General features: G+C 40.9%; 1 protein-coding gene across 4 annotated transcripts; it reads right to left on the bottom strand.

Annotated features, from left to right (window-relative positions):
• Positions 1 to 4081: 4081 nt before the first annotated feature.
• SLC35A5 (solute carrier family 35 member A5) lies at positions 4082 to 14797 on the bottom strand. 4 transcript variants are annotated; one of them, XM_030265468.4, is made up of 7 exons: positions 14666 to 14797; positions 13238 to 13390; positions 12425 to 12523; positions 11135 to 11271; positions 7919 to 7986; positions 5897 to 6692; positions 4082 to 4456 (listed from the first exon to the last, which is right to left on the bottom strand). In XM_030265468.4, exons 2-7 carry the CDS (start codon positions 13365 to 13367, stop codon positions 4388 to 4390), a joined length of 1299 nt encoding a protein of 432 aa, XP_030121328.1. In that variant the 5' UTR covers positions 13368 to 13390; positions 14666 to 14797; the 3' UTR covers positions 4082 to 4387. The 4 variants fall into 4 exon arrangements, with proteins under 4 accessions (XP_030121328.1, XP_030121320.1, XP_072781102.1 ...); XM_030265460.4 differs by lacking the exon at positions 14666 to 14797 and adding an exon at positions 14344 to 14480; XM_072925001.1 differs by lacking the exon at positions 11135 to 11271 and having other exon boundaries at positions 14666 to 14710.
• Positions 14798 to 14828: the final 31 nt, after the last annotated feature.

Raw genomic sequence — 14828 nt, 5'->3', positions numbered from 1 at the left:
TGATGTCTTTGGACATTGGAGCACCACCCTACCCTACTGAAATCAGTGGCAGGAACTGAATGCATGGCCATGGTTTCAACCATGCATAGTCATGGTTTCCAGCCATTTGGGTTAGATTTCTAAACATTAAAGATGGAGCAGAAACATTAAAGATGCAGCAGAAAGTTGATAAAATATCTTTAAGTGCAGATACCATGTCAGCCTTTATAATGGCACATTGGTCACTTCTGATGTTGAAGATGTGATCAGTCACATTTCTTTTTATAATCCATTATGTGGGTGCACATCACATATATATGCACACAACAGGGCACTGGTACTGGCTATTGCCATCACAGAAGTAGCAGAGGAACAGGGAGAAGCTACAGCTCCAAGGTGGCCAGAGCATGCTCTGCATTTTGACTTCTGGCATTTTCCTGAATTTTTTTCCCCGGATGAAAACAAAACTGGCTAAAGCGACAAGTCCACTCAACAACAGATGCTTTCTTTAGAAACATAAGTTACAAAGGGTCAGGCATTACTTGCCCTTCTGAAAGGCAGACAAATGGTCATAAGGCCTTAGCTTTACAAACCCGGTCACTTTCTGTAGCAGGCTGCCCTCCCTAACACAGGGTCTAGTCAGTGCAGGGTACAAGTCCTGACTTACCTTTCTCAGCTGACTAGAGCTAACTGGGGGAAGGATTTAACAGAATGATTTTGAGAGGACTGCTACCTGCAGAAAGCTTCTGAGCTCTCAGTGACAACAGCACTTCCGCAGCTGAAAGCAGTAGACAGAGAAATAAAAAAAAAAAAAAACTCACAGGATGGAAGGGTTTCTAGAAGAAAATGTCCTATAGCTCACTTTTAGAAAACAAGAGCTCATTGCATCACTGTATCAAGGTCAGCTGCCTAACTTTCCTTGTCTGAAGCAAAAGCAGAGGAAAATATACCAGATGCCTAACAGGCACCTCCCGTAGACAGAAACACTCGATTGGAGCATTTTCTTTCAGGTGTTCATTTAAACTTTCCTGTAATCTTGTTTTCATGTAAACTCTTTAAATAAAAGCCCTTTTAACTCACACTACAAATCACATAAATTAAATGTCCTGTGCCACAAGGGTTAACTTACATTAAAAATAGTGCAGCACCTGATCCAAATGGCCGTTTTTTTATACCTCTGTCTGAAATTCAAAGTCAAATTGTGCAAGTACCAAACCCAGCCTAGGCATTCAGTGGGAGTTGCATTAAAAAGACAACTCCAAACAAGTTGTCCACTTATCAAGGGAGGTAGGGATGGGCTCTTAACCAAAACCAAACATCCAAATAGTAACAGAATTTGTAGAAGGCTCTGCATTATTCTACATTCTGGCGCCTATTTCTGCCTTCATTACAAAATTATACGAAATCACCAGAAACTTATAGCAATGATTTAAAATCCTGATTTTGCAACCCATTTTTCCCTATGGAAAACTAAAAGCAAAGCCAGAAGGAGCACCAAGCCAAAATATTCTTTCAATTACAACATGAAGTTATCTTGCAGGCTGTACGCATTCAGGAGTTACATTTCTCCAAATGAAGACTTCATTTGGCAAAACAAATCAAATCCAGATCACTGGATTTATCCCTGCAGCATCACTCCAAGGACAGACTTACTGAGATTAAGGTCCTATTTCAACATACCTTAGTGGGAAGATTCTACATGATACAGAAAAATCTTTTTTCTTATACATATTTATGGCTTTTGATTCAGCTCCAAGAGGGCTGTTTTCATCCACAGCCTGTCTTTGAAGCTGCTACATTCACAAAATAGATGAAATTAACCAAAATAAATACTTCTTTAATTAACTTGTTACAAGCTACAGAAACACAAACACACCTCTCTTCCTGGGATGTTTTGTGAACTATTTCCTCAAAGCTGCAGGGAGGAACATAACACCCTCAGCAGCAATTAAGTTCAAACATTTGTAAATCTGGGCTCTAAATCAAAGCTTAGCATGAGCACTCTGCCCAATGTATTCATTAAAGGCTATGTGCCAAACTAATGCTGCTCTCCAAAAACATCCTCATAAATTTCCCTATTGTAATTTTGAGTGAATATAAGTTAAGCTTTCCAACGTGGAGTAGCTTTCATATAATGGACATACTTAATCAAGTGAGATTTCACATGATCTGTCTGAAACATGTAACTTCATAGAATTGCTCCCCCTTGCTCACTGGGGCTGCTCTCCAGCTGACAATTGTTCACAGTCACTTCCTCTAACAAATCTCATCTATACACTGAATTTTACCATTGCCATGGATAGCACAGTTGCAAATATTTGCATGTTGTGCTTTGGCTTACTATTTACTCTATATTACTGCTAAGTGGATGCAAATCCTTACCCATATTAAGACATCAGTTAACATTCCTGTTGCTGCAAAGGGGATATACAGTTCTCCTCCATTATAATAAGAAACCTGCCTGACCATCCAGCATCTCTCTCGGAGACCTCCAACCTGAAGACAACAGAAGGACTTCTACATGATAGACAGAACCAAATCCGCAGCATGAGTAAAAATGTGGATTAACAGTTATATAACCAATACCTTTGTGCAATCTAGACTTTGGCAAATAAGTCAAGCATGATAGCACTGGAGAAATTCACAGAAAGGAAAATCATTAAGGAGGACAAGACTTGAAATCAAGAACTAAATGCACTTCACAATAGCTGAAGATCAGTCATTTCCCTATTTCCTGTCTCTTGATGCAGACATTTCAGGCATAAAGGTCAAATGTGGTTTTTAAGATATGCATCTTTGGTTTGATGCTCTGTCTTTAGAAGTAAGATCATGGCTGATTTCTATGTTCTTGTTTGATGCAAGGCAAAAGTCTTTGGAACTTCATGTAAAATGTTACTGCTCACATAAATGCAGAGCAATCTAAAGCTAACAGTACTTTCACTCTTTTTGAAAGTACCTGCTAAAGTTGGTAGCTGTGACTGAAAAAGTCAACAAACCCAGGTATATATTGCAAAGCTGTATGCAATAAAGAAAAAATTGAAGTCTTATTGCCACTAAGCCTTTAACAGTTTGAGGATTTTTTTAAAGTTTCATTTCCTAAAATACAACATCATAAACCAATGAGAGCAATGGAGTTTCTGGAATTTACACTGAAATATACCTTCTATTCATTCTGTACAAACTGATTCTGATGCTAACAACTAGAATTCCTCATGTTGAAATTGCCTGCTATACAAGCACAATGAAATTAGATGCAAAAAACTTCTCAATAACAACATTAAATTAATTTTGTACAGTTATTTTTAATATGTAGTCCAGAAAGTACAGAAAAAAACCCAGAAATTTTAGATTCATTTATAACTTGACAGTTATAAACCATGGGCCATATATGAAAATAGGCTGCTCCTCTTGATGGATCAATGACAGGAGGTATGTTAATATAGCAATAAGCCATCCATACAGTACACACAAGCTTCATACACAGAGCCTGGACAGGATGGCAGAGAGGAACAAAGGCAGGACTGTCTTCAGTCCAGAGAAATGCATCACTTAGTGCTTACTATACACTCTGGTATGAGGCTCTGACACTGAACTCATTGCTTATCTTAAGAATTCTTCTGACAGTATCTTTCAACTATGAAAGACACATTTTTGAAGGGACAAAATTATAAACCAACATCTTTTCCATTGCTCTGAGAGAAGAGGCTTTGGAACATACCAGGAATCCCTTATCGGCATCCCTGTTCCCTTGCATCGGCATCCCTTCCCTTATGTCAAAATTCTCTGAATAACTTGGAACCTATTTTTCATCTCAGTCAAAATACAATCCAGCAGATGCCTCAACAGAAATTCGGAGATTACTATGCCTGGCACTCTGCAGAATGACTTGTCTCTCTACAAAATGAATGCAAGATCTTATCAGTCTGCCAGGGTAGAACAACACCAGATGATATTGCCACCTGCACTCTCTTTCTCAGTGCTGCAAATGTTGAAGGGCATTACTGTAGCTGCATAATATTTGTTTTCAGCAGTGGGCTCAGAGCAAACTAAGCCTCTACACAAAGCCTTTCTAAACACAGACAAAAAAAAGATGATGCATTCATACTATTTAGTAAACTTTTGTTTTAATCAAGCTCTTTCAAAGTTAGGCCACGTAAGCTGCATGTAAAATTCACCAGCTGCTACAAAGGCATTCCAGATTTCCATTTCCCCAGACACTGGGAGACAGGCACAAATGAATACAACGCTCCATATATACAGCTTGAATACTGTCCTCATCCACATTTGACATTCAGTCCCAAAACAGTTCCAAATAGTCTGTCAGTGGGGAAAAATGACTTTCCTATGTTAATAAAAGATTAACTCTGTCTCACTGTTAGCAATAGCACTCCTCCAAGCCAGCCTCATGCTAGAGGGAATCTTCATCTGTATCGATGTCACTGCTTGGTTTGTTCAACCTCTCAAATTCCTCTCCATCCTATGGGAACCAGAAGCATAAAAGAGCAATGTGAGCAAAAGTCATCTTGCTATTAATACCACCAAAAAAAAAAAAAAAAAAAAAAAAAGACTAAAGTTTATTTCAGAGGTATCACTTAAAGCAAAATCCTGTAATCCCTGTAATTTAAATCTCTTACAAGTATGTTATAAGGTTTAGGAAACACATACTCATAATAAACATTCCCTGCATCTTTAACACTTTTTAGTGACTCACTGCCTAAAACAGCTTGTAGCCCATTCTTCCATACAGTCATAAAATGGTTTGGGTTTGGAAGGTACTGGAAGGATGCTAGAAGGTCTCCCAAGCCTTCTCTTCTCCAGGATGAACATCCCCAACTCTTCTCAGCCTGTCTTCATAGGAGAGATGCTCCAGCCCTCTGATCATCTTTCTCTGGACTTGCTCCAGCAGATCTAAGTCCCCAGAGCTGGACACAGTACCACAGGTTGGGTATCACAAGAGCAGAGGGGCAGAATCGCGTACCTTGACCTGTTGGTCACACTGCTTTTGATGCAGCCCAAGATATAGCTAGCTTTGCATGCTCACATAGTGCTATTCGTTTCTACAACAGCTGCTTAGTTGTAAGTGCTAAAATAGATGACAGCTGGCATACCAAAAATATATGAATTTGTGTTATTTATTGCTCATTAAACAACAACCTAAAAAGGCACCATGTGGAATTTCTGGAAAACATCTTCAAGTTAAATGCTTGCTGGAACACAGCAGGGGCAGTGCTCTCTGCTGCTTACAGCGTGCATCCACGGCCCGTGTCCATACCCAAGGGCTGACGGGCACAAACACAAACTCTTCCCATTAGGGACTGCGCAGCTCAGCTGGGTGACAGCTCCAAAAGCAAGCCGTCTCCGACATCTTCTAGCTAACTAGATCACTGCTCAAATTAGAAAAAAAATCCACCAGCAGGCCTGGAGGAAATGTATAGCAAGAAAAAAGCCCCAAACCATGTTAAAATTCTGTGTTTAAACACTGCCTTTTTGTCTTCAGCTATCTTTGACTGCTATAGTAGAAAGAACCTTAACATCAAATGCGTCAACTTTCTCATTATGTGGCCTAAGCTAGACAGACTTACTAGTTCCACTTAGGTATAATTACTTCCCAGGCATCAATTCCATTTTCTGAATGCCCTGGATAAGTAAACTCTCTTGGTTATAAAGCTTTCAAGAAAAGGATTGTACAAAGCTGAAGTAGCACACAGGTCTGTCTACAGTCACAGCAGGAAAGCAAGGCTTACCTAGGCTTCATTATTTCAAAAGTGGCATATGGAAAGCAACACCCAAGATTTTAAGAAATATTGCAGAACTTTGGTGTTGAGAGTTAAGTCCAGTCGCACACAAGTTGATTCTTCCAAATAAAGGGAGGTGAAACAAAAGAGAAATCAAAGGAGACAAGTATGAAAAGCCTTACCCCACTTGACCTCTCCCATGCATCTCCTTTGATGAGTTTTCCCCTTTCCCGCAGAGTGGCATATTCCAGGCCTCTTGCTTTACTGGCATTATAAATGAATATGGAGAGAAGCACAACAGGAGCTTCCAAAAAGAACTCTAGAGAAGGCCTGAAGTCAAAGATGACGAAAGACACAGCAGTGATGATCACAGTGTTAATCTGAGCAGTCATAACATGGAACATGTTATCTCGGAACTTCAAGATGAAGGCTACAGATAGCCCCAGGAAAGCTGTGACAAATATAAGAGCCACGGAGAAGATGTTATGCCCATAAAAGAAGCCACAGTTCCCTATCTGCCTCCGGTCCTTAGCCTGCAGTGCCAGCATGAGCCCATTGAACAGAACCCCAAAGGCATAGAGTTTGCTGTTCTGTGTGAAGATGCTTTCCCCAAGCTGATCCACATCTTTCAGCATCTTTTCATTGTAGATGTTAGCCAGGGCAGACACAAAACACTGTACTAGAATAAGCAGATGGCCCAGGCTGAGGCGGAGAGGCTTCAATGCTCCTGCCATGGTGCTGGTCACATTCCACTGGAAGCTGTGAAGGAAACTTGGTGCTGCGCAGTTGCCCTTTTCTGCACACGCTTCCTCAGGTCCAGTAGCGAGAAGGCAGTGGTTAGCTGGCCTAAAAAATATACTGTGATGAAATCCATGTGCAGCCAAGCTGTGCTGGTGGCCTCCAGTTCCTCGAGTCAGGGCAACGATGGAGAGGAATAAAATCACCAGAGATGCCCACTGTACCCAAGAGAGTCTTCGCCTGGAACACAAAAAAGCCACTAAATTTAGAAACACAGCAGCATAAATTAAATGACAGAACATCCAGATCTATAAAATATATTAAAGACATCGTGCCACAGATAAGGAGACAGACAGGTTTAAAGAAAAGTCTCTTCAAAATACAATAAAGTGCAAAAATGCAACGTGATTTTCTATGGCAAAGGGGGCTGAGTCCGGCAAACAAAGAAATATAAAATGAAGTATTCTGAAGAAATAAGGAAGGCCTTTCAAGATCACGTTATTTCTAGATACTGATTGCCTAACAACTTAAAAGCAGCTCTTGTCTCCATGGCAACCAAGGTCTGATGAATAAAGTAAAAAGAAAAAAAATCACAAACATCCAAATAATTACTATCTTTCTTTGGAAAATGTTCACTATACTGTTCTTTTCCCCTGTGACTTGGAGCCCTTCTCTAGTATTTTATTATGGTAACTACTATAAATCTACAAATGTAATTCATAAGACTATTAGAATTATTTATACTGTTTTTCCGCTCAAATAAAGCCTGTTTATCTTGGTGAAAATCAAAAATTTGGAAGATTAAGTGAACTGTGACATCACAAGAGACAAAACTAAAATGAGAAAAAGCATTTTGAGTCAGACTATCGGGCACTGTTTTGGCATACTAACACATATAGGAAAGGCTTATTTGTGCCATATTCAACACAAGCAATTTTTACAGTGTAAAGTTAATACCCATTTCCCTGACAGACTTTTTTGAATCTAAATAATACTATAAAGAGAACAAATTCAGCAAAGTGGAACATTTAGTCTGGCTTTTGTTACATGAATAATGAACCAAACATATCTCTATCTTTCACTCTTATGTATCTCATTTCCTCTTACTAGACCACGTTTACATTCAATTAATAACTGCAACAGGCTGGTAAGAAGTACTGGCAATCATTAAATAAGATATTTAATGTATAAATGAAAGCTTTATTCTTACCATTCAATGACTATATAATCATGATTTCAACTATTTTCTACTAGAGTTGACCAAATGTGTAGACATATGAAGGGACTCCTAATAACATATTATTTCCTACACCTTCAGATGTAGAAAACAAAACCACCTCTCTAAACTGATACAGTTGCAAGAAAAGAGAATTACTGCTCCCATCAGACAAAGAGAAAAAAATGAAGCTTAACTTCATCAAAGCTAGAAGATTTAAATTTAATTTACTTTAGCAAATACTACTTACTTTAGCACTATCCTGAAGAGAAGAGCTGTTGTTATAATGACAAAATTTGAGAAGAGTACAGCCATTGCCTTGAAAGAGAAGGAGAGGAACAAAGTTACACTCCAGACACACTGTGGACACCAAAAACCTACAGACTTCAAGTGTTCACCTTCCTGCAAGGTGCCAGAGTGAAAAGCACTGGTACTGAATTTTCTTCCTCGCCCAAATGGTACAATAACACACCTGTAAAATGATATTCAAGTCCCATTTCAAAATCTCAGGGAAACCACAGAGCCCAAGCTCCACTGCAGTGGGGAAAGATACACTGAAATGGAGACGTGAGGAAACCAGTGCAACAGAAAACCTACTTAACAGAGAAAAGTTTAGTTTTCAGTCAGCTCAGTTCCCCAGCTGGGCTGACCAGTCAGCTGCAAAAGCACAAAGGAGGAAGTCGCTCCAAAATGAGAATAAGCAAAGAATAAAGTAAGATGAGGCTGCTCCTGGCTGCAGTGCCATTTGCAGTGTTCATAAAATTCCAGACACGGACAAGCCACTTGCAGAAAACAAACTTCTATGCCAAGTGCTTTTGCTGTAGAGTTTATCAAAGAGAAAGAGGTGCTTGGCTTGAATTTTTAAGACTGCAACTGTAATTTAAAAAAAATAATCTATTTTGAAGTACAACTGAAGACAACTCTAAAGCTTCTGTTTAATTTGGGAATAACTATATAAAAACATCAGCGCTCTAATCCGTGGCCATGATCCCAAGCTGCAAACTCCTTGTGGAAAGGATTGTCTGTTTTGTCTCTGTATTAGACACTCTATACTGGGACACTGGACCAAGAAGAGGATATTTTAAGCACTCCAGTTACCAATAAAGACCAGAATCTACCAGCACCAGTAGGAAACAAAAAATCCTCTTTTTGATGGTGGGGGTGTTTTGCAAACTGTCTGTTATTAACTGCTCTGTATAGTCAGTACAGGTACAAAAGATCAAGGCATTTGAAGTTTTTGGTTCCATTGAGCCTCAGAGTGAACTCATCTTTTCAGATAATTTTACACACAAGCATATATGGATTCGGGAGTACAAAACACACACTTTTTCTTGACTTTTCTCATCATTTCCACATTCCAAATTCTGCTATAGAGTGTCTTTTTCATTCACCAGAGGAAAAGCACAGACTCTTATCATTATCTTCATTCCACTTTATCCCAACATAGTGTCTGCTGAACAATAATTCTGATGAAACATCACAACACAGTCTCTCAAGTAAGCTGAACACTTAGTGACAATGAGACACCTACCTAAGAAAACATATCTTAATTTTCCACTTTGCAAAATTAAAACTCAGTAAATATTCATGTTTGGTGAACACTACAGTGGAAGGAGAAAAATATTGAATAAACAAGGAAATTTGGCAGAAATCACTCTGGAAAAAAAGAGCCTTTCTGCAAAATGTAGATGTATTTCATGCACACTCTTGGTTTTGCTTTACAGTCAATGCTCCCATCCAACATCTCTAGTAACATTATGAGCAAAATCTTTAGAATGATAGTTTAAAAAATTAACTTTGAGTCACTTTGTTCTCTGAAACCTCAAGAGATCTCCATCCTAGATGAAAAGATATATGAATATCAAAGTTTCTCATACCACTAATCTGCATGTCACAAGCAAAGTCTCTAAATTGAAGTCTCTAGGAAATTTAGCCACTAAAAAGTATCCACAGTTATAGCCAAAATTTCAAGCAAAAAACTCTCACCAAAGCAACTCTTTAATTCCAGCAGCTGCTCACCCAGGTACTACTTAGTAAAACTACTTTGTATTTAAAGTCACATGACCAAGTTCAGTCAGGTATAGCCATCTTCCTTTTAAGCATCTTCACATTTCACATTCATGGTTTTGTACACTATCAAGATATTCTATCTTAGAGGTATTTAGTTATCTCTTTTAATATTTCTTGATCACAATAATGTTACGGTTTCAGCTAACCATCATAGAACTTCTCTAATTAAAAGATGCTATAAGTTCTAAAAAGAGGAATCTTAGAGTATATATTCTGAGGGGACAGAGTCAAGGTATGTCTGGGTGTGTGTGTATGTAAAACAAAAGCTGTCTATTTCACAAAGGATTAGTTTAACTTAACCAAATGAAATTTCTTAAGAGAAAAACAGTATTTATGTAACCTCCTGCACATCAGGCTTTGCATCTACAAATATTATAGCTCAATTTCCTTCCTAACACTAAAAAACAAAACAAACCAAAATGACCCACAAACAAATAAACAAAAAAAAAAAAACCCAAAACAAAAAAACCAAACCCAACCCCACCAATCAAAAATAACCCCCACCAACATAAAAATCCCATCAACAAACCACAGCTGTGCATGTTGTTTTAAGATATCCAGCTCTGGATTTTACCAGGTTTTTTCAGCTGAGTCCTGGTCTAGACTCTGGACTGGTCTGTCCCTGGCAGAAATATACACCTAAGAGAACAACATTTTAAAGAGGAACTCTGATAGAGAAGGTAGAAAACCATTTATTCTTAATGGCTGACAGGGGCAGCTACAGTATTTTATAGCAAGCACAAGCCATCTGTTTCCATCTTACTGCAAACATAGATTCTGAACCAAAAAGTATCATGATACAAAAATAAAAGCAAGCACAAAACCTGCACAACTTCCTGAGCCTATGCAAGTTCATCCAAAAGGATGAGGGTAGCTAGAAGAAAGTACCAACTAAATTTTTTACCTAAACATAGCTAACAAACAAATGCAAAAATTAAGTTTTCTTCATTCCCTCCTCAGTTTCTGTTACACCTATTCCCTTTACGAGATTACATTTACTCACTTTACATCACATACACAGAGTGGCAAAAGCCCCACAGAAAAGTGCAGCTTAAATAATATCAAGAGAAACAAATTGATTGAAAAAGAAATACAGACTTGAAGAAGTCAAAAGGAAGAAAAATACCAAAAGCCCTCCCACTTCTTAAGCACTTCACCCTATTTCTAAAATCATGTTGGATGGAGAAAATAGAAAGAGTCATCCGTGCAACTGAGCTGTACAACACTGAGCAGTGGGAAAGAGAATGGGAAGGTAACAGATCATTCCTTCTGTGTTAAAACAGCAGAAGCCTCAGTTAGAATCTTGCCTTGCCAGTGTCACCATGGTAGATAGCCTAAGAGCAGTACTACCCACTAAGACATGACAAGTCATGTTATTCAGTGGAAGTATACTTACTGGCTGGAGGTAGGACAGTACGTAGAAGACAATCAAGTTATCCAAAAAATAAAGAAAGGCAGGAATTGACCATTTCATGGAATTGCATACATTCTTCCAGGAAAAACATTCAGAGAGCTGATCCATACAACCCTTTTCTAAAAGGAAAAGAAATCAGTAAGAAAGACACCATTCCTCTTATTGAAAGCTGTTCCCTTGTAACAGAATAGGTACCACTGTTCTCTTTTGATGAACACCATTAGACTGAAAACCCTTGGTTTCCACAGTTCTCTGGCAACACAGAAACCTGTGTTCCAGGGCAGAACACACAGCTGGAGCAGCAATCCTGTGTGGTGCTCATCTCCTTGCTGCAGCAGAGAAAATGTCACCGAATTGTTACATCCATCACAGCATTTGTCCACTGGGAACAAAAATTCCATTGTCAAACATTCTTTGACAGACAAAAAGCAACCCAGAGTCCCTACACAACAGTGACATCCTTACTGGGTGTGACTTCCTGTTGATTATTGATCAAATCTACAACAGGAACAATGACATAGACAGTGGATTCCTTCACAGAGCACCCAAAGGTCAGCCAGTAAATTCAGAAGGACTAAATAAACCAGAATTCAGTACTTGCAGACCACAGCACATGATCTGGGTATAAAGAGAACATATAGGAAGAAAAGAAGAAAGAAAGGACAAAGCACAAAGAATGACTTTTACTTAGGTATTCAGGACACAAACTTTAGGAGGAAGACTGTGATAAACTTTAGACAACTTCAGAGCTGGTGCCAAAAGTACTTTGTTATCATAGATTTAAAACTACACGATGATATCTAATCCTCTCCTACAGCATCAACACATTGAGTCCAGCAAACTCAGACAACTGGATCCAAAAAAAAAGAAAGAAAACCTGAAAACATGCAGTCAGCAGAAGGCAAACTGATTTAATATGTTTACTGTCTTAGGTGAGTCTGTACTAAATGGTGAAGGTGAAAATTTTATCAGCTTGCCAGAGCCAAGACTGTTTCTGGAGAAGTAGACAAAACCAACAGTTCAATTTAACATGAACCTCCAGTGCCTGATGCCCTCTGCCAATTTAAATATTTGTTCTCTACCATTTTGAAATGCTATTAAGTTAATCTCTCACAGTTTTTATATAAAAACAGAAAAGAAAAACCAAAAATCACCTGCAATGCAAAACCTGTGGCAAGTGGAGAGTGTCACCTATTGTTAAAAAAAGTGTTTGTGGGACAGCAAATCTTAGAAAGTCAACACATTTTAGTAATTTAAAACATAGGTATTTACCTTTTTTCCTATTCCAGAGTGCCAACACTACACATAGGACCAGTTTTACTACTTCAGAACACATGTTCACTGTTGTAGGAAGGTAATCATACTTGTTATCTGTGGGATCCAGCAAATCAGAGAGTACACAATCAGTTTCTGTCTCCTGCACTTATAACTTGAGCAAGAATCTACTTTAACCATTACAATCACAATTTTAGTTACAAAAGGCTTTGTCAGAATGGTTATAAATGTTTCAAAATTTATGACATACAGCTTCCTGAATAACCTCTTTTCTGCGTTGAAATCTTTCCTCATTTGGTCCCAGTTCACAGCAGAACTTTTTTGGAAGAACTTAAGAACAAGGCTGTTTTAAAAACAAACTGAAATGGGAAGGTTTTCCCCAAAGATCTATATGGTATTTTTTAACCCCCACAAAAAACAGCTTCCAGGATGACATAACCTTCTTTTAGAACTGGCAATACCAGCGAGTTTTAGCACTTTATCCAGTAGGATACCACTTCTCTCCTAAGCCTGTTGCAATCAAATCTACTGCCAAGAGTGCTTACACAACTTTGAAAAGTTAGCTATAAAATAAATCACCTGCCTCATCTTTTAAAGGTAGATGATACACCTTGCAACCCGAGTTATACCTTTATGGTAGTTCACTGGCTAGACAGAAATTTTCCAGTGCAGAAACATGTGCCTATAAATATAAGAGGATGTTTATGAAAAGAACTCTGCCGGTGTAGAAGTAGATTTTTTGGGTATGTTTTAGCCCAAATAGCAACGCTTTCTTATTCAAGGTACATCATGGGTATTGCCAAACTGTACCTTCATTGGCAGAATACTTCATCAGGAGGATTCGACTTGAGCCCAACGCAATGAACACTCCTCCAAGCAGAAAGGTCTGGCTGGTTGTCTTGGAGCAAAGGGCAAGTCGACTACACCACTCCAACTTCATCCTGCTGCCTCACCGTCAGTGCCCTTTGGATGGCAGGATAAAAAAGCACTGTAAACAGCACTTCCAGAAACTGGTTACATGAGGCAAAATAAGTGTATTTTACTGCTTTATGTTATATAAAGATGCTTACATCATAGAACAAGCCATGATCTTGCTCTACAACGATCGTTTTCTTAAAAAAAAAAAAAAAAAAAATCTCATTCAACCTATGACCGAACACTGCCATGTCAATTAGACCATGGCACCAAGTGCCACGTCAAGTCCTTCCTTAAAACACCTCCAGGGATGGTGATTCCATCACCTCCAATACCAATATATAATAATCCTTTCTGTGAATAAATCCTTTTTGATGTCCAACCTAAACCTCCCATGGCACAGCTTAAGACTGTGTCCTCTTGTCCTATTGCTAGTTGCCTAGGAGAAGAGGCTGATCCCACCTGGCTACACCCTCCTTTCAGGTAGACAGCGATAAGGTCACGCCTGAGAGAAGGATATGTTGCAAGGACCGACAAAGCGGGATAAACGATGTATATATTATACACAGGGACTCTGAAGGTGGCACAAGGAGGCTGGTTCCTGAGAAGTCCGCAACTACGGCACACGTACTAGCTAAAAAGATTAAACATTCCACATGCTCAGTTTTCTTTAATTTTTTTTTTAGCGCTCTTGCTTCTAATCCCAGGAAGGAGAAGCGCTACAGCTGCGGAGCGCGACCAACCCCTAAGGGTTGGCTAGTGCCGGCTGGTTCCCAGCGGCAGGGGAGGCACAGGGCAGCGGGAGCCGAGCACCGGAGCCGCTGCTCCGCCTCCAGCGCCGCCGTTACTCGTCCGACCCGTTACCGGGCCCCGAGGCCCGAGGGAGGCGGCCGAGGGAGGAGCGGGGAGGGAGAGCCCTTCTGGACCAGCTGCGGGCTGGGCTCCGTTCTACGCCGGCGGCGCGGCCGGAGCGCGGCTGACCGGCCCGGGGGGACACCCACCTCGCCCCCTCCTCCGCGGCGGAGGAGGAACAGCCGCCGGGCTTTGCCGACCGCCTCCTGCCACGTCGCTGCTTCAGGCTGCAGCCGCGAGCGGCGGGGCGGCGGCCGCGCGAGGCCAGCGGGGCTCCGAGGCAGCAGCGCCCGGTGCCGGGACGCCGCGCCCAGGCGCACCCCGGCGCACCGGGTCCCGAGAGGCTGCGGCAGGACGGTCCCCCTCGCTCATCCGCGCCGCCCAGGGCCGGGCTCGCCCCGGGGTCCGGTACGAAGCCCCCTCAGTGTCCCCCCGCTCCCGACTCACCCCCCCCCCTCCATCCGGCCTCACCTGGCGGGGCGGGGCCGCTTGCGCGCGCCCCCCGCCTTGCCCCGCCCCGCACGGACGCGCGCGCGCGCCCTCCTCCCCCTTGTCGGCACCGCCGGCCCGGCCCCGCCCCCGCGGCGTCCGGGAGCCCTCGAGCTCCGCCCCCCAGCTCGCGCGCGGCCCCGCC

Source organism: Taeniopygia guttata, chromosome 1, assembly GCF_048771995.1.
Source record: "Taeniopygia guttata chromosome 1, bTaeGut7.mat, whole genome shotgun sequence".
Classification (NCBI taxonomy): Eukaryota; Metazoa; Chordata; class Aves; order Passeriformes; family Estrildidae; genus Taeniopygia; species Taeniopygia guttata.
This window is presented reverse-complemented; position numbering and strand designations above follow the sequence as displayed.